At 47.4% G+C, this 24,424-nt stretch overlaps 1 protein-coding gene across 1 annotated transcript in view; it reads right to left on the bottom strand.

Annotated features, from left to right (window-relative positions):
* The window catches only part of LOC125747759 (neuron navigator 1-like), a 121,767-nt gene that overhangs the window by 19,137 nt on the left and 78,206 nt on the right, over nucleotides 1-24,424 (bottom strand). The window contains 12 exon segments of the mRNA XM_049023231.1: nucleotides 624-707; nucleotides 4,522-4,599; nucleotides 5,350-5,373; nucleotides 6,067-6,119; nucleotides 7,073-7,246; nucleotides 7,694-7,848; nucleotides 7,947-7,988; nucleotides 9,397-9,804; nucleotides 11,070-11,560; nucleotides 11,562-11,845; nucleotides 14,575-14,881; nucleotides 17,677-17,815. Coding sequence (XP_048879188.1) covers nucleotides 624-707; nucleotides 4,522-4,599; nucleotides 5,350-5,373; nucleotides 6,067-6,119; nucleotides 7,073-7,246; nucleotides 7,694-7,848; nucleotides 7,947-7,988; nucleotides 9,397-9,804; nucleotides 11,070-11,560; nucleotides 11,562-11,845; nucleotides 14,575-14,881; nucleotides 17,677-17,815 — 2,239 coding nt within the window.

Raw genomic sequence — 24,424 nt, 5'->3', positions numbered from 1 at the left:
GACCCCGGTTCTACAATCTGTCTCTCAAGATACAGAAGTTAACTTCTGAGATGTCCACCAAAGTTCAGAGACATCGGTGAGCCAATCTGACTAGCAGATTATGATCCTTTGACATAAATACTCCGGTTCCTAAGCTTCCCACTGACATACGAAACCTCAAAGCCCCAAGAAGAATAACCATCATTTACTCTCCAAAAATCTGGCTACCTCCACGTTCTGGAAACCGCAGAGCTCACTGGAGACTGATTAGTTATACAGACTGAAGCTAACTTGACTCCAGACCTAAGGCCTTGTCACCAGCTATTGAAACACTTTTTATACCAATATGGTTAAAGCCTTTGGAGAAGCTTATGATGGCTAAAATGTTAATGTTTTGCAGTACATGAATTCACCTTCTGGTTAATTGTACAGCCCATTGTTAATTCACCTTTGGAACTGTGGGTTCGGTTTCTGCTGTGTTTGGAGTTTTCCTGTGTGGAGTTCCGACACAGACATGCTATTAACCGACAACTGGACTGGCATCCAGTCCCAGGTGGAGTTTTGTGCTGTGGGGTTCCTAAGACGGTACGAGGACGATGAGTAATGCACTCGAGTTCAAGTAGGATTCCATCTCTGTCACCCACCTTCTGCTCAGCACTGAAGGAGAGGCTCTGCAGGCGTGATGTCATGAGGGCGAGGCTCTGCTCGAAGGCAGCCACCAGGTTGGCCTGGAGAGACGGAAAAGCAAGGGCACAGGTCAGTTGCGCTGCTACTGGGGAGGCTGGGTGGGTGTCGAGAAGAATGATGAAGGGAGGAGAAGGATGGAGCAGATATATAATACAGCAACATGCTACTTCTACCAGGTACCGAAATACTCTAGAAAGCAGAGCTTCAGTATTAGAGCTGAGACCAATCAACTGAAGATATACTTGTAGGATGTAAGAAAAAATCATTTACTATAGACAGGGTCTTCAAAATATTGCTTCTCTGTCATTAAATTACCCCAGTAACTCAGTGAACAACGATATTCACTCAGCTTGCAGGAGACAAGCTACAGATTTAAATGCTGCCTGTGGTCATTGTATAGAGAAATGATAAACTGGGAATGTCTTTCCCAGCAAGGAATACAGAAAAAGACACGGCTTCAAACTGGACAGATACAAAAAACAAGCATCTCTGTTATTCAGTTTTATTCTGCCCTGTCTGCAGTGATAAACATTTAATTGTGGGGGCTTTCCAGATCATTGCTGAGTGGGTTCTATAGTGTAGTGGGTATCACATCTGCTTTACACGCTGGGTTCGAGCCCCAGTAGAACCAAGCAGCTTCATTCTGGCTTCAATAAAACGTTTTGGGGGGCTGTGTGTGGCTCAGAGGGTTAGACCTCTTCGATCAGAAGGTTCCTCATTCAACCCTGTTCACGGCAGAATAGTTAGGTCTAAGCAAGGCCCTTAGCTCCTAGGGCGATGGATAAACGATCAGACCCTGCACCTGCATTCCAAACTTCGCTTTCGACTGCTACAGCATTTGTGTTCAGCCTGATTAATTATTAAAAGCTATAAAGACAACCAGGGGTGGGATGATGGTGCAGTGGTTAGTATCGTTGCCTCGTATCTTTGGGACCAGGGTTGCGATCTCCACCATGGCTCCATGTGTGTGGAGTTTGCATACTCTCTCTACAGTATGGCTGTGGGGTTTCCTTTAGGCACTCTGGTGTTCCTCAAAAACATGTTGAAGTAACTGGAGTTACTAACATTTCCCATAGGCGTGAGTGTGCCCTGTGATGGGATGGTGCCCCATCCTGGGTTGTTCCCTGCCTCGTGCCCATTGCTTCCAGGATAGGCTCCGGACCCCCCGTGACCCAGCAAGATAAGCGGTTTGGAAAATGGGTGGACGGGAGTGGACATGTACTTGATGACACTTATTAATAAGCACAACTTCATACTTAAGTAAAAACAAGACTGGCACCATCTGGTGGTTAGGTCAGACAACTGTTCAGTAGACAAATTGCCTTCTTCGCCAAAGCATTTAGCATTGACGACATTCAGCTAATATCAAAGGGGCTAAAGAAACATGGAAATGATAAGGTTTGGCTCAGACTCACAGCAGCACCAGAGCCCACTATTTAAGCCTGGATCAAAGGCAAACAATCAGTACTGATGGTCCCACTCCGATTTGGGTTCCTGGTGTCCTTGAGCGGTTCCTGAGTGTCATGGACTGGAATCCCATCTGGGTTTTCCCTCCCTTCTACCCTGCACTTCCTGAGAAAGACTCCATGTTAACACTGAGACCCGGTGAGGCATAATGATTTATGAAAAATGGATGAATTTTATAACTGCGCTCTAAGAGATCTAAGAGAGGTGTAAACTCATAATTAATTAAACAATGTGTTTATGATATTTTGAAGCACATTAAAATGTTTAGCTCATGAAAATAATAACTGCAGTATTAGCTTTGAATCATAAACACGGAGTCAGTTTGATTAAACAAGGCATCTTTTAGCAGAATATTCAGTTTTATTGCCACAGCTTTGAGATTTTGAGACATCTCAATAATTTACAACAAGTTTTACGTTTGTATTTAAATGAATGCAATTTGTTGATTGACTGCTCCAAACTTTAAGATTAAAGAGTGTAAATATTAATTTCCAGACATGCGTTAAGAAGCTTAGTCCCCCGCATTGTCTTGCAAACTGACTCCATGGCAGAGGAACACAAAACTAACCCAACCCTTAAGGAATCTGTAAACACGTCGCCTGTTTGTCCCTGACGTGCCAGAGCCCCAAAATCAATGTCCCGCCTGTGGCAGCTGTCGAACCTCGTGTTTCATCATCTCACCATCTCAACCCCCTGGGCGCCTCAGTGTGTATTCGCCAGACTCAAAGCCTGTCCTGCTAAATCGAGCTTTGGGTCGATACCTTCAGCAAAACACAAACAGTGGTTTCTGCTTCCACATTTAAAAAAGAATTTGTAAGACATCCCACAGTTCTTACCGCGGCACAACAATTTTCCTAACGCAGGGACTTTACTAAATGTTCTTTAACACGTTTATTTTCTTTCTTTTGAGAGCACAAATTTGGGGCATAAATAAATTTCGTAAAAAAAAAAAAAAAAAAAAAAAAAAATTCCAAAATTACTATTCTGTATGAAGTTGCTCTGCTTCTGTCTGGCTGAATGTCGGTACAATTTGCACAGTTTTCGTGGCAGACCCTGTGCACACCCTGTGCAGACACTGTGCAGACCCTGTGCACACCCTGTGCAGACACTGTGCACACCTTGTGCAGACACTGTGCAGACCCTGTGCACACCTTGTGCAGACACTGTGCACACCCTGTGCAGACCCTGTGCACACCTTGTGCAGACACTGTGCAGACCCTGTGCACACCCTGTGCAGACACTGTGCAGACACTGTGCAGACAGACATCACCAGGGCCTCCACTTGCTCTCCGTATCCTGCTCCATCATCATCAGTCTTGTTAAGCACAGTAACTTGCTCAAGGCCTGGCTGCAGGCACCAGCCTACCATGCCATACCAGCAGTACAGCATCCTCTAATACTATCATTCATGCTAGTATCACACAATGGGAATCTTGCTGAAGTTTTGCTGCGCCAAAAAAAGTCCCAGGTCAGTGAAGTGAAACTCATGGATCCAAACGCACATACACTATATGGACAAAAGCATTGGGACTCCAGGCCATTACACCCACAGGAACTTTTATGGCATTCGAAATCCATAGGCATCAATACGGAGCTGGTCCCCCCTTTGCAGATATAACAGCTGCCTCTCTTCTAGGAAGGATTTCTACAAGATTTTGGAGGATGTCTGGGGAAGGTTTTGCCCATTCATCCAGAAGAGCATTTGTGAGGTCAGGCACTGATGCTTGACGCATTGCGAAGGTGGCATCCTATGACAGTAGCACTTAAATTCACTGAGCTCTTCAGAATGATCCATTCTTTCCCAAATGCGAGGTGTGTCCCAATGCTTTTGTCCATGTAGTATAACTGTACGCAAAAGTACTGTACAGTACTGTTTGACAGCAGCAGATGGCAGTGTAACTGTAGTTTCTGCAAGGGCTCCACAGCTACAGTGAGTCATTAGCCCACAAAATGAAGTCTTACACTTGTGACTGATGTCATTGACGACACCTCCCTGCATCAATCAAAAATGGGCAGACAGGCGTGACACAGAAAAAAAAACACTTATTTATCACATTTTTACCGGTTTTTAATTAGAACCACCTGATGTAGTTACTCAGTGCAAAAACTTATAGAAATGACTCCAGTTTAAAGCAGAAATGGCCAAACAACAAAAGAAATGATGCCAAAAATAATACAACTCTCTCCACTTACGGACATCCAGTAGAATAGTGGAGTATGTCCACATATTCAAAGTGTCTGGCATCTGAGAAAATAACATTTTACATTTGGGAGCTATTTGTAACCTGTGTAGGCCGGGCTCACGGGGGGCTGCCACCGGGTCAGGTGGGGGCCGTGTGTTTGGGGTTATGGCCCTGGAATGGACTGGGCTTTCGCTGGGACACCTACGTTCGCGGAGAGCTGAGTAGTGAGGCAGGCCACCTTCTCCTGCGATGACTCCAGCTCTCGCCGGAGCTTTCGGATTTGCTGCAAGAGAAAAGGGAACAGAGGAGTTTTACCGGCTGGGACTCGCCTTCTCTGTATACGCTGGAAAGTGCGATAGCAGTGGTCTATTTAACAACACCGTAATAACTCAGAAAGACGTTTGGTATGAATCACACCCTGCACAGGATCTGCCATATGGAAAAGATCTACACTGGCCCAGAGGAGTCACAGCCATGTCTGCTGGCTAATGATCTACAGCTACCTTCATACGACACGTCAACATTATGTCATGGAGCTGAGAGTGGCACTTCAAGAGTATGTGTGTTTCACATCAGCACGTAAAATCGATACCACATGTGCTGCGCTTTTCATAACAGCTGTGAAAATAAACACTTATGTTTAAAAAAAAAAAACCAACAACTGTCTTCTATTTCTAAATGAACGGAATTACAAGTTCCTCACAATCCTTGCCTGTATCATCCACAGGCAAAACTAGTGTTTCATAAACCAGTCCTCAGGACCCCCTAGACGGTTCATGTTTTTGCTCCCACCCAGATACAACATGGATTGTTGGGCAGGGGGCTCTGAAGGAGCAAAAACTTAACCGTCTTGGGGTTCCAGAAGATCAGGTTGAGAAGAACTTATTTAAACTTAATGTAATTAATGTTAAACTGGTGCAGCTACATTATGAAGTTCTGACAGTCTGTGTAGGACATGTGGGCTCTTTGGTGACAGCTTGGGGGAGAGTGAGGAGGGGGAACAAAAAGGGAAGAGGGACAGGAAGAGGCTTACCTCGCCCTGTATCCTCTCTTCCGCCTAGGAGAGCATGAAGGACAGATAAAGGAGAGAGTGAGAGAGCGGAAGAACAGCAGACAGAAGATAAGGGGGTCAGGAGGTAGATTCGGGGGAGGGGAGGGGAGCAGCACTGAGATCAGGGTGCGCAAAGCTAGAAAGTCACGGGGGTACAGTTAAGGACGGGGACCACAGCTTCCTTGTGCTAAAATAACTTCTTAAAGAAAACGAGAGCTTTTTTTTAACCAATTCACACATTTCCCAGGAAGCTCATTTCTGCATGTATGTTTGTGTGCGCTCTTGGGAAATCGCACACATTTATTTATTAACACTATAGCCGAATACCCAGTCAATCAAGGCAAGTTTATATCTTGCAGGAGGTTTACTGCCCTAAACGAGGCTAAACATGAAGTGCGGTTAAGTGCAGAGGGGTGCAGGCAGCATCTGCGCCTCCATAAATCGTAAAATAAGCACCATTTATCTAGTGTGGATTCATTATGCACCTGAGCACACAGAGTCGACAAATCGGTAATTTTACACGCACGAAAGTTCCGGATTTCGCCAGGTTGCCCGAGACGCGAGACATTCTACACCAGTAAGGAAATACAGCCGCCACAACGAAACGACAGAGCTGCCGGCACTCGGCTGTGGAGGGCAGCCTCCGGGGGGGGGGGGTAGCCGGAGCGCCTCCGGGAGGCGACAGGGAGCTCAGCTCACCGAGGAGTAGTTTGAAGAGGCGCTGGAAGCCAGGGAGAGCACGGAGCCGTGAACTGCAAAGCGAGACAGAGAGAGAAATAAAAAAGCTTAGCGTTTCATAACAAGTCTCCAGACTGCTCAACACGATTTGGCGGAGGCGTACGGAGTTAGACAAGATCTGTGCGCTAATTAAAAAGGACAGAAAGCATGAAATGAAAATAAGACATAATATATCTTCCGCAACCAAATGCATAAAAAAAAAACTCATCAGACATGTTTCAGTTTAAACATGAAGATAAAACAATTTTCTGTTTTTCGTTTTCGCACTTGAATCATCCCATTCATCTTGTATCCTGTCAGGTACAGATGCTTTTGCTTTCTCTGATTTAAAACATTTTAATTATATAAACTACTTAGCCAATATATTTGCTTATGACATATGTATATATCCCAAAGCCCAGCTGATATCAAAAATACACATAAAAGGATCGGTCACGGCTGAAATGTTCATAAGCATGTAGATTAAGGTGTGGGTATGTCTATAGAGCTGTACTGCACTTAAATGACGAAAACAAAGGGCAGAGGAACATATGGTTTAGCCGATGGCTTGTTAATCGGAGAGTTTGTGACATTGAGTTTGAGGCCTGTAAATAGGTAGGGAAGTAAAATATGTCAAGATAATGAACAAAATCGCAGGAGAGCCGACGCCATAGGGGACTGACACGGAGGCACTGGGGGCAGCTGAAGAGAGAAGGATGATGAAAAATTTGGGAAAACACCACAAACAGCCGTGCTGTCTACTCCATGCCATGGTGTGCCAAGAAGGGGGGCCTTTTCTTCCATCCATCCATCCATCCATCCATCCATCCATCCATCCATCCATCCATCCATCCATGAATTTGTACACTTCTGCAGCATTAGAATAGGAGATTCACTGCAAGCTTATGGTGGGGAAGGCAGAGACAGAAAGGGGAGGGGGAATCCGGAGAGGATGGGGGTCTCCCGGGAGGGAAGGCCGCCTGTTTACCGTCGTCCCCGGGCTCGCGGAAGGAGCCTGAGCGGATCATGCTTTTGGGGCGGTCCACCAGCGAGACGGGGCTCCCCAGAGGCTGTGCTGCGTACAGATCGAAGGCGGCTTCTTGGGTGGGGATGCTGTTGGAGCGAGTCATGCGGGGCGTGCCGGCACTGGGGGTGGGGGCCACTGTGGAGGGGTGGGAGGGAACAGGGTCATGAGGTTGTAGACGCATGGGGAGTCAGCGCCACTAACCGTAAATCAGACACCCTGGGCCTGGTTCAGCGAAAATTTGTAATATTATCAATCACATTAAATACTGGATCAAATAAAACACATATCATATGTTTTGTTTTTTTTTAAGCCAAAGAGTGATGTCTACATTTGTCCTTACTTATGAAGGAATAGAAAATACTTGAATATAAAGGTTGCTTGGGTCACATGGCAAAGCTACACCAATCAGACTCAGAAGCTGGTCATGTGACCATCACAGCAGGAAGTACATCTGGCATGAAGACTCAGACTTTTCAAAGGGTTTCTCACTGTATCAGGTGTCTTATTTTCCGTGACCTCGACAGGAGCCAGCTACTGGAGCTATGTCAGGCATGCGCTACGGCGGGGCGGGGGGGCACTCACCCACATTGGTGAGGGGAGCTTTGCCTGAGGTGGCCGGAGGGGTAGAGGTAGGGGAAGGCAGCTGCGGGGGTGTCCCCGAGTCAGTCATGCTCACGATGGTGTGCGAGTGGCGTCTCTCCTTTCCGTCTTCCTCGGCCTGACCAGAACTATAGCGACTGCGAGTTGGAGGAGGGGGGGGGGGGGGCAGACATTATTATTTTAACTGCAAGGCTACATTAGAGTTACCCATGTACTTCAGTGGCAAACGCCTCACCTTAGTCCTTTCTTGGGCAAAGTGTTCCTGTCTCTTTGTCCACTAGAAAGGAAAGAGTAACATTGTTGGTCTCCCGAATAAAATTATAGGAACCATTAACCTTCTGTCTCATCCCGTACGCCACGTTGGTTAAGTCAATTACAGCCACAGGGCAAAATATGGAGGCGATTAAGACCCATCTATTAAGGAGCATAAATAGGTATTTTATGCGTTATTTCTGTGAACATATTTCAGTTCACCTTGTGTAATGGAAATATTCCTGTAAACAGGCAGAGCATTTGTGAAAAAGCAGATTATGACAGCAAGGAAGACACTTTATCTAACTAATGGCGTCAGGTAATAACAGAAGGGAAGTGCTGGAGAATTTAAATGCACATATACAAGCTACCGGACAACAAGGACTGTTTAATATTTGCTCCCATTACAAGCTCTGCAACAGCCACACCATTGACAATGACTTTGTATATGAATGAATCTGGCATTGATTGATGTCTGATCCTCATGCGTTAATCTGTTTATGGGTCTGCATGATTAATCCCACGAAGCACAGGGCTGGGAATCTCCTGGGGGGGATCAGCCCACATACCAAGGGGATAGATTTAGGGACTAAAACTCAACTGACCTCGTGCTTTTTATTCTCTCTGAAAATAATAATAATAATAAGAATAATAAGAATAACAATAACAAATGATACTTTTATTGATCCCCGTGGGGAAATTGTCTTTTTACGCCTCCCTCAACTTGCTCTTTTTGTAGAGAAAGCTGTCCGCGAAGGGCAGCCACCTGTTGGGGCGCCCAGGGAGCTGGATGTCATGAGGTAGAGCCTCGTTTTTAAGAAGACCTTTCTGATCACCGTGCACAGGACTGCATTCCCCATAAAGCACTTTCTGATACACCAGAATTTGCAGCTGTATCAACACGTAGGAAGCAGATGCAGAGATCCTGCCTCTGATGTGTTCACTTAAATGTAATAAAAAAAAACGGTTATTTTTTTAGTGCCAATTAATTGTCTTTCTTCCCCAGTTTAAAGATCCTGAATGGTAAACGCCTCTTTCTCTTTCATCTATTTGTACGCAAAGAAAAATGCATTTCTCTGTCCTGCCAACAGATGGTGCTAGTGGCACTGCACACGCTGCAGCAGGTTCTGGAAAGCGTGGGACACTCACCGGAGCTGTCACAGCACGACAAGTGGAACAAAGGGATTTAAATCTGGCCGGAAGCCTTTGGAGGACAGGTAGAATGTCACTACTACATCTCCACATGATTTGTTTTAACCCTGCTGTTTGTTGCTGCAATGAATCATGGGAGTTGAGACTGGAAGAGTCTGTTTACATTGCCTGAAGGCAATAGGCCTGTTAAGAGGAGGGGAGACATGTAATACCATGTCAGCCCAATAGGGGGCTAATTTATGATGCATCAGAAAACTGGCCCATGGACCGGAGACACACACCTTTCGGGGAGCGTGAGAGAGGCCCTGCTGCCGGTACTCCAGACCGCCGAGGTCCTTTCGTGTTCGCGGTCGCTGGTGGGGGCCGGGCTGGACGGGACGCTCATTTGGAGGGGCAGGGACTCCATGCTGCGGTGAAAGCCCGACAGCTTGGGGTAGAGCAGGGGTGAGCCGCCCACGCTGAGGGCCTGTCCCGAAAAGCAGCTGGGGGAGTCGATGTGGAGCACGGGGGCAGGGCTGGGGGTGAGCCGGGGGGGCGGCACCGAGTCGGCGAGGTCCTGCAGCTTGGAGAAGGGCGGCACCTTGGGCGGTAGGTCGTGCAGGCTCACGCAGGAGTCCAGGCTGTTGGAGTTCACCTTGTCCAGGTGGGCCAGGCTGGGTGGCCTCCCCAGGGACTTACTGCAGAGCAGCCTGAGGGTCACACGAGAGCGTAATGAGAGTGGGGGCTGGAAGGAGCCAGCAGCCGGCCGCAAGGTAGGTAAGGAAGAAGGAGAACCGTACGTAGGGCCAAGAACGGCAACTCTCAGTCCTGATCCTAGAGGACCCTCTGCCAGAAGGTTTTCATTCCATCCCTGCCTTAATCAGGCTTATATGATCCTTAACCGGCTAATAATGAATGCGGCAGGTTGAAAGCAGTGTGGCTTGGAGCGAAAACATTCTTCGTAACATTTGCCAAATTATGGACACCCTTTTTCAGAAGTAACCATCATTCCCAGTACTACTAGTTACAGTATATGTTAACTTCCTATTGATCACCCTGAAAATATGTCAGTATATTGATAAATGGCATCATTACCCATCACTTCTATTCATCCAACTTCCAACCATTTATGTAAGTTAAGGTCCATTGAGACAGGAGTCTACATGCTATTCTCTAGGAAGGGTTAATGGGCACTGAAACATTCAGATTATTTTTTTAAAGCTGAACAACAGAGAAGAAAATGGAAAATGCAGGGCTGGTGAGTAGGAAGATATAAAGAGAGCTACAGAAAAATACAGGTTCCTCAGAATAAACCAGGCCGGGGAATCTGTCCAAGGAGCTCCTCGAGTGGAACTGCGAGAGGCTGACCGACTACAGGAGCCACATGAAAAGGACACTCACTGCCATAATCCTCCACTCCTATTTATTTCTGAAGAGAACATTTAAAGACATGAGGCAGGTCGATATTCTTATTGGTTAAATTTATCCGCCTCAGTGAAAATGTGTATTTTATTAACTTTCAATGGACATCAGCTCATGAACTTCCACTGGAGTGTCCGAAAGCTAGCAGCTTTGCATCTCCGCATCTGGTTCAAGGTGCTTCACCGGCTACTTGGATGCACATTTTGTGCTGATAACCGGCTGGTTTTTAAGTGTCTTTCTCGGAAATTGATTCTTTTACAAAGTATTTCTGAAAGGAAGGGATTTTTGGTTACTTTTTTCCAGTAATGTCTGAAACTGCAGTACAGCTGCTCTGTCTAGGGCACTAATATTTAAGACAAGGGTTTCGTTTTTGGCCCGAGGTGCTCACGCCTGATGAGTCAGGCCACCACAGGGTGTGAGCTTAGGAGCTATTCTAGAAAGGCTGGCTGTGTCTAAGGCCATCTGGTTCTAGGACCCTGAAGGTCAATCATGGATGGCGGAGGATGGCTCACATGGACAGACAGAGGAGGATGTAAGTGAAGGGGGGGCATACCTGGGAGTCGTGGGAGAAGACAGCTCAGAGTACTTGCTCCCACTGGAGTGGCGCAGGCCCAATTGTTTGAGTCCGCCCTCCCCTGCCATCTGGGCGGAGTCTGGCTTTTGAACCCGGTCCTCCGAGTCAGATGCCACAGCTTTGGCTTTGGCCTTCTCCTTCTCGCGATCAGTCTGGTTGACGGGGCCCAGTGCCGCCCGGCTGGTAGGCTTGCACAGGTCCTTCTGCTTGGGTCCCCCAGTGGTGGGGGAGGGGGCAGGGACAGGGGCCGGCTTCAGGCTGAGGAGGCTGGGGTCGATGCTACTGCTGACGGGCCGGGCTGGGGGTCGACCGGTCAGGCTCATGGCGCTGGACTTGGCGGGCCGGGGGAGGCTGCGATACTGGATGTTGTTGCGGGAGCTGGGTGAGAAGAATCCCTGCTCGCAATTGGACACGTCCAGGCTGTTCTTGCGCCCCCCGCCCCCCCCGCAGCTGCCACCGGCCCCCCCCTCCTGCCATGGGCTTGATAGGGATGCCTGAAGACTTGGGCGTCTTGCCCACGGTGGCCGAGCCGCTGGAGATGGTGACGCCCCCCGCTGTCATCACCGTGGCGGTGCCCGTGGCTGGGGGGGGCTTCTTGTAGCCGAAGGACGTGGCGGTGGGGTGGCGGCTCAGCCCTGTGGGCGGCTTGCGGGGCTCTCCGCGCTCCTTCCCCGCGTCTGAGCAGGACCGCTGCAGGCCTGCCCCCTTCACCGCCATCTTGGCCTTGTCCACCGCCTTCGGGTCACTCTTTGGAGCTGTAGGCAGGGGCCACACGGACATGGGGGCTCAGTCAGAACCTTAATTATCGCCAGGACCCATTTCATTCCTCCTTTAATTATTTGGTAATTCAGATTTTCCCAGGAAACCAAAAATAGATTTTTTTTCCAAGGTCTGGACAGCTGACATTACAGTTACCGTGAACCACACCCAGTGATGTCAAGCTTTCATGTAAGAACTCAAGAAGCAAACTGCCTCACTGTTTCCGTAAAGGATATTTAATATCAATGTAACATAGCTAGAAAACTAATGAATGAAAACTTCTATAAAAAGCTACAAGAAATTCACTATCAGTGAGAAAACACTACTGAAGGAAGAAAACTAAGATTCTTAGTGTCCTTGTAGGTTTCTAAGGTATATGAGTGACTGCAGTACTCAGTAAAAGTCTTAGGCAGCAAAAGACATTAAAGCTGTTCATCTTGGGTAGTAAGTGAACCAAAAGAAAAAAACACAGTCTAACATTAGCACATGTGCAAATTAAAAGTAACACAATAAAAACTAACAAGAATTTCTTTTGTCCTCCAAATCGTTCCTGATATCTCGTTGGATGGACACCTCTCCTCATGGGTACCTCAGCTATTCCGTGTATCTGATACATTTAAACCACCTCACTTAATTAATTAAGCAATTTAATTGCTTAAAAAAGTCAATGAGTTATCGATTAACCACACGAGGTGTCGTCGAGTGAGAAACTATAGGGGTGTATTGGACGGTAAGTGCAAATGCTGGGGTGACATGAAGATCTTTTAAACCTCATTTGGCGCAGTAGTGTACATACAGTGGATATGTCCTACTTTGGAAAACAATAGCCAATTATAAGTCCTCCTCCGTAAAATAAGCCATCATCTACATACACAGCAGGTCAGGAGGGACAGTGAATTCAGATCTGCCTTCCAGGAACGCCAAAAAAAGCCTCACCAGTCTCTAAGCAGTGGGGGCCGCCGGCCAGTGAGCCAGTGTTGGGGGGGGAGGGGGCATCTGTATGGATGGCTGGACTGCTAGAGAAGTGGCATGCAGGGAACTGGCCAGGGCACCTTCACAGCCTTCCTCATCATCACCCGAGAACTTCCAGCCAATGCTGGAGCAGAGGACACGGCACCCCTCCCCTACCCCCCACCTGCAGCCAATGGGAGCCCTGCTGGAGTAGAAGACACGGCAGCCCCCCCCCGTCCATTCCCCCCTACCCCCAGACCAATGACCCCGAGCCACAACCCAGTGACCGCAGTGGACACAGAGCAGCAGGCTGCACCGTAGGAACAGCCTGTGACCATGCCCTAGTCAAGGCATCCGTGCCCCCAACGCTCACCCCCGCCTGGGGGGTTAAGCCACGCCACTCAGAAAAAACAAACGACCATGCTGATACCTCATTCCGTGCCAAGGGACCGTACCATCAAGCGTCCAGATCATCCCCTACATGCTGACCAGGGCCACCTGGTCCATCCCCAGCCCCCCCCCCCCCCCACTCCACAGCTATAACATCTCCCTCCCAGATGATTCGTCGACCCTCCCCACAGCGATGAAGACATGATAACACCTCGACCATAATTATAGCAACCATTCCTGATTGGGGTTTAAATAATTAATTTCTACTTACAATTACATTCAAAGCCCACACTAGAGAAGAACAACCTGCTTTTTACAGCCACATCTTCTCTTGCATTGCATACTGTCCCTTTCACATCAAATGTCCATGAAAACAGATAAACCTTAATAACAATTCCCTATGAATAAATTATAATTAACAACATCATTTGGCAATAATATCAATCAGCTGTGTTTGGATTATTTCAGCATGTAAATTCAAAGCCAAGCATAAATTTCTTTGATAAAAGAAAAAAGTAGATAGAAATAAACGGCGACATGGTACTATAGCTCACGCTGATGTCAGTGCCTCTTAAATTTAACAAAACTGGCTGTCCCCGGGGAGGAGGCGGAGCTTGCAGCATGATGTCTTCTGTGGCTCATTCATAAAAATGCTAAAAGCTCAGTCTGATCCAATGGCGGGGAAGCTCTCTGTAGAGGTAGTATTCCATTCACCATGTGTACTTATCGGATGGGAAGGTTTTCCGGGCTGGTGCCGGAAGCAGGTTATTGACAGCCATGGAAAGCGAGGGAGGGGTACCCTGATAGCTACGGAGGAAATATTCTAAACTGTACAGTAGTTTATCAGTTTATTAGCAGCCCGTCATTGAAGCTGTGCGACTGGGTGAGTCCGTTTCCATGGTGCCGGAGAAACATCAGAGTAGCTCTACAGCTGAGATCTGTAGTCACCAAACGGGTGTTTTCTTTGACAGAAAAATAAGTAACAGGTAGCGATAGCGTCTCTCAAACAGCCAGGTCCGAATTTAAAGGGGGCACTGCTGAGACATCATTTGAAGGCTACGGAGCTGTCTGTGATAAACACACTTTCCACAGGAAAGCGAGGTGTTTGGACAAACAGACTGAGTGGCTTTCGTGTTCAGCTGGCAGGAAGTGCGTGGGCTGCGGGGGTTAAATGTGCCGCAGCTTTCACTGGAGCTGTCTGCAGCTGCAGCGTGGTGGTGCCAAACCCGAAGGCCCGCTTGGGGTCCGGCTCGCTGGGTGAAGCAGCCTCCTCGCGAGGCCGGAACATTCCGCTGGGCATTAACATTTCTGGTGGTAGCTGACCAATCGGCAGCCTGCGTTCCTGGACGTACGCTCAGAGGAAACACAAGGTGGGGGATCTTACCTGCCACTTTGAGCACACTCTGGGAGGTGTGGGTGATGGGGGAGGTGACCCCCACTGGGGGGTTGCGGCCCTTCTTGAAGCCCCCGGGCCGGCCCAGGCTCTGCGGCTTCTTCAGCTCCGCCTTCCCTCCGGCGTCCTCGCCAGCCGTGTCCAGGGGGCGGGACTTCCTCCACTTGCTGGCAGACTCCGTCTTGAGGCTGCCCGTGTCGTAGCCCCCAGCCCCCGGCTTACGGTGGCCCTTGCCATCCTCGCTGTACCAGGACAGGCCGCTCTCAACCAGGGAGCGCTTCTCTGCATCTGTACGCAGCTGAGGATGGGGGGGGGGGGGGGGGGCAGGGGAATAAAGACGCATTTGTCTACTGCAGTTTGGAAATGATCTAAAAACTGACCACCAGTAAATCACAGCATCAGTCAAACTGCTACCATATTTCATTACATGCTATTATTATTATTATTATCTGTTTTTCTGCCTGAAGACGAAACATTAAACGCTGGTAGGACTACCCTCTCCTCTATGTGCCCCTACACATTTTCTGACATGGATTTTGCTAGCTGCCCATTCGCATTTACAGCCCAGCATGGAGCTAATTATTACTCATGCTCTAGGGTCTCTGCTTTGTGACAAATCGCTCTGACAAAAAAAAATTCCAAAAATAGTGATTGGTACTCCTAACTGACATCGACAATTAAAAGCGCTTTAGCGCTGTCAGAACAACTCAAGAAGAAGACATGAAATAACGTATAACAGAAGTCAGAAGACGGGAAATGAATGAATGAAAACAGTTTAAAATATGACTCAGCTGTGAAACACGCTAAACATTTCAGGGCTGTGACTGACAAACTGTCTAAATATGTCTAAATTAATATCTTCGATCCTGAATCTGGCAACTTACAGCACCGATTAAACATGATTTTTAATCCTGGGACTGGCAACCCATTGTTTGGTTTAAGCGCTTGTATTAATGCAATTTAAATGGAGCAGTTAATTTGATAAATGACTCAATCAAGGCTAACTAGTGCAAGATGCGCAAATACAGATCTGGACCTGAATGCTACGATTTAATAAATTTTTTTGTTATATATATATATATATATATATATATATATATATATATATATATATATATATATATATATATATAGTGCCTTTCACAACAGTCGCTCCAATGTGCTTTACATGGGTGTCTGTGATACATCACAGTATTATTAACATAGAACAATACAAAAAGAGGGAAAAGGAAAGACAAAGAAATGAAAGAAAGAGAGCAAGCCAGATGACAATGGAGGAGAGCAACCAAAACCTCAGGGGGTCCAAGGTGAACTGGCTGCCGAACCCCCCCGGGCATACTAACATTATAGAAAAAAAAGAGTGGGTTTGTTTGCTAAAGGCAAGGTGTAAACTGTGGTCAAGGTCACAGCCAAAGTCCATCGATGAATTAAAAAAGACAAACCAAAAGAACAAATGGCTCGACTCCAGAGAGACCCCAGAGTGCCCCGTCCTACCTTATCCACATTCCGTCAGAGGGCACTCAGAGCCTCGTCAAAAGCATTTCATTAGGTCACATGGCTAAACTCAGCCCACTGCCATCCTTCATCATCCCTGCCCCGGTATTCCTGAAAAATGCGGTTGCCATGGCAGAGCTGTGTGGCTGTTGCAGGGGCCGCCTCAGCAGCTGAGGGTCCTCTGCAGAAGTGGCAACGTCAGCAGGAGGCTGGACACCATTTTCATTGTGGGTGTCAGGATCGGCATCCATATGGCCCTCTCACGTATGTTTTGTCCCTGTTTGACCAGCAGGTGTCGCTGGCCATCCTGTTCCCTCCCCTGTCTTGTAGCCTTAAGTCTCCAGTATATTTTGTCTGCACCCTGGACCGCTGCGTGTCTTACCAGGCTAAGAGGATGGTCACCATTCCCAATTCCCCTTTTTTGGTTGCGGGCTTGAGGCTGGGCAGGCTGAGTCAGCCTCAACTGCTTATTTAAATTTTGTTGGTTTTGTGTTCTCCTGGTTTAGCGTTTGTATCGGTATTTCTGTTACAAGTCCTTGTTTTTGTCCTTGATCCATGTTTATTTGGCTGTCCTAGTCTAGGTTTTCCATAGTGTTTGATCCTTTTCCCCCATCTGTTAATTGACCTCTCTGTGCCTGTAACTACCCCACCTGTTCCTTGTTGCTCTGTGCCCTTAATGATCAGTTGATTTGTTATGGTTCTCACCTGTCCACTGTCTAGGCTTCTTAGCAGTGTATTTAAGTGCCTGTTTCTATTCTGTCACTTGTTGGTCTATTGTGGCTGTTTTTCCTGCGTAGAGATGTGTTTGTTAGTGGTAATCATGATAACATTCCCTATTAGTTATTGAAGTTTTCCTGTGTTTTCAAATTTAGCGGTCAAGTGTGACGTTTCTGATCACGTGGCACCAGGCTGAGTCACAGTGACCCTAGCAGACCCTGTGAGTCATGCATGTAGATGTATCACTGATGCTGTGTTTGAGTCTCAGCACTGAGCCATGAAGCACAGTACAGAGGAAAATAGTCAAGTGACTTGTAGATGGGGGGTGTTTCCACAGCGAAGGCAGGGTTTTACCAGAGCAGTGATTTTGGTGAAGATAACCCAGGGATGAGCTACAGCCCTTGCCACAACCTCACAGCCTGTCCTTTGCCCTAAAGACACCCCTGATGGAGCTGCATTGTGTTCCCATATAATTAATTATCTCCACATTGCATCACAGGCTGTGCCGTAGCGTGTGCTGGGCCCAGGGAGCTCATTATGCTCCCCAGTCTGTGTAAAATGGAATCCCCCCCAGAGGATGCTATGGGGGGATTTACTGGGGTGCATCAGGAAAGGCAACCGGAGCAGCTTACATTCCGGGTGCTCTGAATCAGTCACAGGTGAGTAGAGGGGCTTGACCTCTGATGTTTCCCCTGTCCAACGCCCCCTCCCCAGTATGTGGCACCAGGAACTCATCCCAACCCCTCTGCACACACTCAGAGATGAAATGCATGCTATCGGTTTCTTCCTTAGCGATTTAAAAGCTGTTGAAGTGTCTGAGTCAGCGGCTGCCCCCCGGCCCCACGGCGGCGAGCGGCTACGACAGCGGCGTTACTCGCTCACCACGACGGAGGAGTTGCGGCGAGAACCGACCGGCGTGGTGGGCAGCGAGTTCAGTGAGGAGCTGGCGTTGAATTCCTCGGAACTGAGGTTGTCGGAGCCGTCGCTCAGTCCACTGCTGATGGAGCTGCTTTCATCCCAGCTGGAAAAATCAGTGGGGAGGGGGATTTCGGTTAGAGCACAGCTTCTGCGGGACATATAAGGGGCACTTTGGTGGGGTTTCAACATCTTTGGTATGCATCAAATTCTCCCCAAGAACATTTACTCTACAGATACTCATCCAGCAACTGGTTAGCACAACAAGCAACAACACAAGGAAAAAAATATGTCATCCACCTAAGACAAAACAAGCCGGCAACTTTGGGATGCAAAAAGCATCCTTGACAGCATAACCCTTTAACATGAGCCTTATCACCCATCAACCAGGTAGAAGGTGATTTAATGAATTACAAAACAGCAAGATGTCTTTTTCTTCAACAAAAGTCAGAGGTACTACTACAAGGAATGATGCTCATTATAGTATATTGTATAAGTATAGTATATTTTTTTGTATACCTTATATTTATTTACTTTGTTTACCACGTGCCTATTTGTTACATATCTTTCTCTCGTCTGCACTGAAAAAAAAACTGGAGCCATGTCATCTCGTCTCTCTATGTACCTGTACAGTATATAGCAGAGATGACAATAAAGTTGACTTTGACTTTGATTAGATGTTCACCTTTGTGCCTGTCAATTGAATTTGATTTATTTTATGCCGTCTGCACGTTTAAACTCCGCTATCCATGTGACTATTCCATTTCGTTTTATAATTCCACAGTTTCCTTAGTGCGGTTTTGGTCGGTAGCTTTGTGGCCTTACACCTCCAGCGTTGTGGATTTGCGGGTCCACATAAGGTTTATGAGGAATGGTGACACAAAATGATCCACAGTTTGTGAGTGTATGTCCTGTGAGGACCTGGAATCCCTGGCAGAATGTCTCCTGCCTTATGCCCTGTACTTCCAGGGATAGGGTCCAGATTCACCACAAACCTGCGCGGGATAATTGGTTATGGGAAAACAGAGGAGAGGATTTACTGTCATGCAATGCCTTGTGGTTCACCTCTCATACAGTCATCATGAGCGATGGCCAATCAAATCAAAATTCTGGCCAATCAAATAAAATGTACGTCAGCCAATTGCAAGCTGGTAACTTTAAGACACAAAAGGCCACCAGGACACGTAAGAGCAGAGAGGTTTTGGAAGGACTTTTGAGGGCTGATTGCCCCTGTCTTCTCGCGCTTCCACATCCATTTCATACAATGGTTCCCAAACTACTGCCAGCACAGCATTGAGGGATGTGGTCACAGTGTTGTCAGGAATAACGTAATAAAATTAAGTTCCATATTTTGCTGCAGTCAGTTCTTGCTCTGTGCGTTCACATTACATATTTAGATGTAGAAATTGTTTAATCTTTTTATCCATCCATCCTGTACCCTCTTGGGTATTTTAGGGTGCACTGATACCCTACCCTACAATGTCCAGGGTGAACCCCTGCCTTGTGGTCTGTGCTCCATGCTTTGCTCCACCCCCCACCCCTCCCAAACCCCCAATCTGAATATGTTACTGGAAAATAAAGAAATGGATGGATGGATACCTCTATGATTCAAGTGAAACTTAAATTAGCTACTCTTCTGGAGAAGATTCTCTTGCTTTTTGAATGTTTCGGGGGGCAGCTGAAGGAACTTACAGACCTTCGCGATGGAAAGTGTCATTCATTCACTAGAACATGCAAACAAACGTAACCTAGGATGTTGTTGTTGGTGGGGGGGTGAGGTATGGTTTTCAGGGTAATCTCAGGACGTGGATCACATGACTCCAAGATCTGGAAAAAGTACCCGTCTGTAGTAGGTTTTGGACCATAGCGTGTTACCCGAATCTGGCGAGTGACGCGGTCAGACACTCCATTTGGTAATATGCATAGCGCTGTAAGATGTGTGGTTTTGTTTTGTTGCCACAATACGCTGCTCCTAGCAAACTATACGCTTCAATTCCCCCATCTTTCTCGTCACACTGGCCACACTTTCCCTTCAGAGAGCACTCAGCCACGCTATGGTGCTGAATTGAGGATTTATTTTACCCCAGTAACTGCATCGCAGCTCTGCATTTCAGTATCTGCTTCAACCTCTGGTTTTGACAAACACTATAAGGCCAAAAGTATGCGGATACCAGCCTGACCAACATCTCATTACGAAACCAAGGATATTAATATGAAGTTGGTCTGTCCTTTGCTGTAATAGGCTCCGCTCTTCCGGGAAGGCTTTCCATTAGATGCTGGAACATTGTTGGGAGGATTTGCTGCCATGCAGGGTGGGTATCGATGCTGGGTGATCAGGCCTCTTTCAGGGAGCATATGTCCCTGACCACTTCACAAATGAACTTGTTCCCAGACGTTCTCTCCTTCACTTATGGTTATATAAGGTAGCTCTAGCAGGGGTAAAATGTTGGAAAGATGGCATCCTCTGATGGTGACAAGTAGAAAGTCTCTAACGTCTCCTGTACAACAACCATCCATTCACGGTCCATAATGATTGTTGCAGGACATTGCATAACTGTGTGCATTCTTTTGGCATACAGAATGACATCACACTAACAGCTATTCTGCACTAAAAACAGCAGGCGATCCCTCACAGTATCGTCCACTCAACAGCGACTGTGTGGCAAGCGATGGCATTGAAGCACGAGGAACACACTCACACACCACGGCCGATTTAGAGACAAGGATTCATGCAGGAGCAATAATTTGGAGAGAAGAAGGCTACCACATACACAGAGCAGCTAGAGGCTGGTTTACGCAAGCAAATATAGGAACATGTAATATTTAGATTATAAGTCCATGTCATTAACTGTTATGCCCCCTGCTGGCCTGAAGTGTTTTTAATTACATTTCACTGCTTATAAATGGCACAGTGGGAATTTAACCAGTCCATCACAAGACACACACAGGGCAGTTCACATAACTGTAGGGGAAAACTGGAGTACCAAATGAAAACCCACATAACGCCCCTACATACAGAGATCAGGGGTGGGGTCAAACCCCCAGCCATGGGGGGGGGGGGGGGGGGGGGGGGGGCAACAACGCCATCCACTGGGAAATACATACACAGGGCCCTGAAAGCTGCTACATACGGCAGTAATGCAACATGTAGTTCATTGATTTTCTGCCATCATAATGGATCGTGCTCGCATTCTGATTAGCCTGCGCTAATGCCCAAAGCATCTTCTGCACATCCACTTTCCACACAACACACCCTATACCGGTTTTCAGGGCAGACATTTAGAAGTAGAATCGGGAGAAAATCCATGTCACACACACACTCACACACACAGTGCTGGGGGTTAGAATCGACCCCATAATCCTGGTGTGTGACTGTGGGGCAACCACTGCATCTTTCACTGATTATAGTTTAATCCATCTTCAATAAATCAGTTCAAAATAAGTACGTCACCCTACAGCGCACCCCCCCCCCCCCCCCCCACGAGTGCTTGTACAGTCTTATCCAAACTGAAACACACAAACACGTGGTAAAAAAAAAAGATTTCTCAGTCTTTAACAGACGAGACAGCGGGCATACCACCCACATGAACTTTCCAGTGGGGATTTAAGATTTAATGTTCAACAGTGGGCTAAAATGATGTAAGACAGTTTATTTTAGCAATTACTCAATCGAATAAAACAGTACAGAAGGAATATGTGCATCTTGGAATAAGGGATGGTTGAAATTCTCCTGAAAAAATACCACCCTTGGAAATATAATTAAAGAGAAAAATTAATAGATCCATTGTGTTGATATATGTCATACATTTTCATGTAGAACCTCTTTTTTTGCATTTTTTAAGCGCTCATTAAGGATGACTAGTGGAAATAAGTATGACAAAAACATTATTATGATTTAACTGATCAAGCCATTTGGTGATGAGCTCTAGTGTCGCCTCACCCATGCAGTCACATGCAAACCTATTATTCACAACGCAACTGCACATTCCTATTTACTATGTCTTAGACAGACCATTGCATACGCAACTAGGCTTCTCCTAAACTCATACTTGATGTTTTATTTGACCATTATTTGGTATGATCAGTGACTCAATATTCACTCGTGGCATTAAATTAGAATATGGCCTTATTACGGGCCATTAAATGTGATGTATTCCACACGGTGCCTGATAAAGTAATGCTGCGGATATTACACACAGTTTGTTACACACTCTTATCAGTTATGTAAATAGGACATAGCCCTGAACTGCAAAAAGCAAATTTCTGAAAATTCCTCCCCCATCTTCAGGGCTTCGGTGCTCAGTGGCTGCTGCCTGCTTTGACACCGGCTGGCAGGCGTGTAAGACTGCAGCCCAGCGGGTGTTCAGACCCAAAAATAAAAACAGGCATGTGTGAACCTACAAGCAGATTCGCTCACCTGGGATGGGAGGGATCAGCATTGTGCCAACACTGATAGCCAGCGCCGTGAGCTGTACTAATAGGGCATAACACTTCATCCACCACAGGGGACAACAGGCTCGGAGGCCTCAATAAAACCACTGCAGGACCCTACCCGTGCAGCCCCACACCCCATCCAGTCTCAAGTCATCTCTAACTAAAAAAAAGAGGTGTGACAGAATCGAATGCAGAGATTTTAGCCAATTTGAGCCTGTAGAAATGCCCTGTTTAGTACCATGTGTTCGTGCCAAGATGGACTGCCGTTCTAGGGGTTGGTTAGCCGACCCTGTGGTCTGGGTGGATTCCAAACCTCCAGTGCAATGATGGGGACACTGTGTCGTCCTTCAGGAGACGTAAAACCAAGTTCTGGACTTGACTCTGAGGTCATACAAGACCCCTGGGCATCTTTTGAAAGAGTAGGGGTGGTACCCTGATGTCCTGGCTAACACTGCGAAACTGCTACCCTGGTGTCCCTATCAAATCCGGCCTCTTAATCATCCCCTATATCTAACTGGTTAATTGTCTCCTGCCCCTTCACCACCTTAGTTTCTGTGTGGTGAGTGTAGTGGTCCAGGATGGCTTCCGTCACATCATCCAGCTGGGGGCTGCACAGTGGTGGTGGTTGAAGGGGCTCCCCATTCTACAAAGCGCTTTGCGTACCTTGGAAAGTGCTATATAAACGTGACGTTCATTCACTCACTCATTCAGACATTCATTCATCCATTCATCCTTCCTGGGTGAACGTCAATCTTGCTCCATCTCCTGCCAAATATTAGATAAGCGACAGGAAGATGGATGGAATTTCCAGTTGGTTCTCAGACAGGAGCTGTCAGTGTGTCCTCATAATGACAGCAAGACTTAACACCTCCCCTCAGCCTTCAGAGTGGTAGTGGAAGCAACGATAAGCTAAGAGCGGCTTCCTGGGACAGCACCGTCACACCCGCCGAGGGACTGAGCGGGAAAACGGTTCGGTGTTCATCGTTTATAACACCGTGAGCGAAGCGCAGAGTGAACACTAGGTTTGTATTGCGATCAGCCCATGGTGTCTGCAACCTTGACCACTTTTCTGGGAACCGTTTCTGTTTTTTCGGGAAACTATCTTGGAGCAACACACCCGTTCGCTCTTGTGGCTTCTCATCTAAAAGGTTAAAAGGGAAAGCAGATTTACGCGAAAGCAGAAAGAAGCCAGACGTGTAAATGCAACGGTGGAGTTTTCATAAAAAAATGGAATGAAAGGTTGGCAGGGGGCCGCTGGCTTAACCTGCGAACTCCACAGTGATTCCCCCTCCCCCAGTGAGAGCTGGCCTGGCAGCCATTTCACAGCAGAGCGTACCACTGCTCAGACAAGGGGAGACCAAGTGGGAAAGTGGCCCAGGAATCTGTCCTTCAGGTTGGGGTACGCCATGGGCGTTTGGGGGGGGGGGGGGGCGATGTAGTGTGACAAGCCCTCCATTTAGCAGAAGCTGTTTACTAATGATACAACACGCTCTTCTGTTTTCGCTCTCACACCTCGGCCAGCCCAGACCACACACTGCGTCCTTGTCGGCTGGAATCCAGCATGTTCCCTGCCTGATGTCGCCTCTGTGACTTTTGTGTTCATTCCTCTGCCTCAGTTTGTTAAGATACCACAAACAAGCCCCCCCATCTCCACGCCACATGGATCAGTCCAACTTCCCAACCAAAGCAGATCTTACATGGCAACAGCATCAAAAAGACCCCCAGGGGGTAACTAGCATTGGACCCCTTACCAAACACTGTCCTTGGAACATGTTACAGTAACTAACCGAAATATGCCAGTGAAACTTGAGAGGTCTGCAGGTCACTTTGGATGATGGTGTCTGTCGGATCTCAGTGAGACATCATGCCTGTCGGGGCATGTAGCTCAGCGGGAGGAGCCTCTGTGCTTGTGGTCAGAAGGCTGCCGGTAGGAGCCTGGCTTTTAACCCCCAGTTTCATAAGCATGGCTGCCCTTCGCTGCCAAATTTGCTCCCAGCTACATATATGTCGGCGTGTCATGGAGAGCAAGAAGGGGATCGGCGGGAAGAGAATTTCCCCACAGAGCGTCATTGTTACTGTATTACGTGTGAGTGCTGGAGCCGCCAGTGGGAAAGTGGGGGGGGGGGGGGGTGTGGGTGGCCCACGTTTACATAGTGCGGCGCTAACACCAATCTTACAAGGATAACTGGAGGTGATCCAGCCGTAAGCAGCGAGCGGGACGGCGGTGATGATGGGCCACCGCAGCGTGATGCTAATGAAACCGGGCTGCTCTCAGGATTCC

This window comes from Brienomyrus brachyistius, chromosome 8 (assembly GCF_023856365.1).
Source record: "Brienomyrus brachyistius isolate T26 chromosome 8, BBRACH_0.4, whole genome shotgun sequence".
Classification (NCBI taxonomy): Eukaryota; Metazoa; Chordata; class Actinopteri; order Osteoglossiformes; family Mormyridae; genus Brienomyrus; species Brienomyrus brachyistius.
Note: the sequence above shows the minus strand (reverse complement) of the source record. Positions and strands in the feature narration are given on the sequence as shown.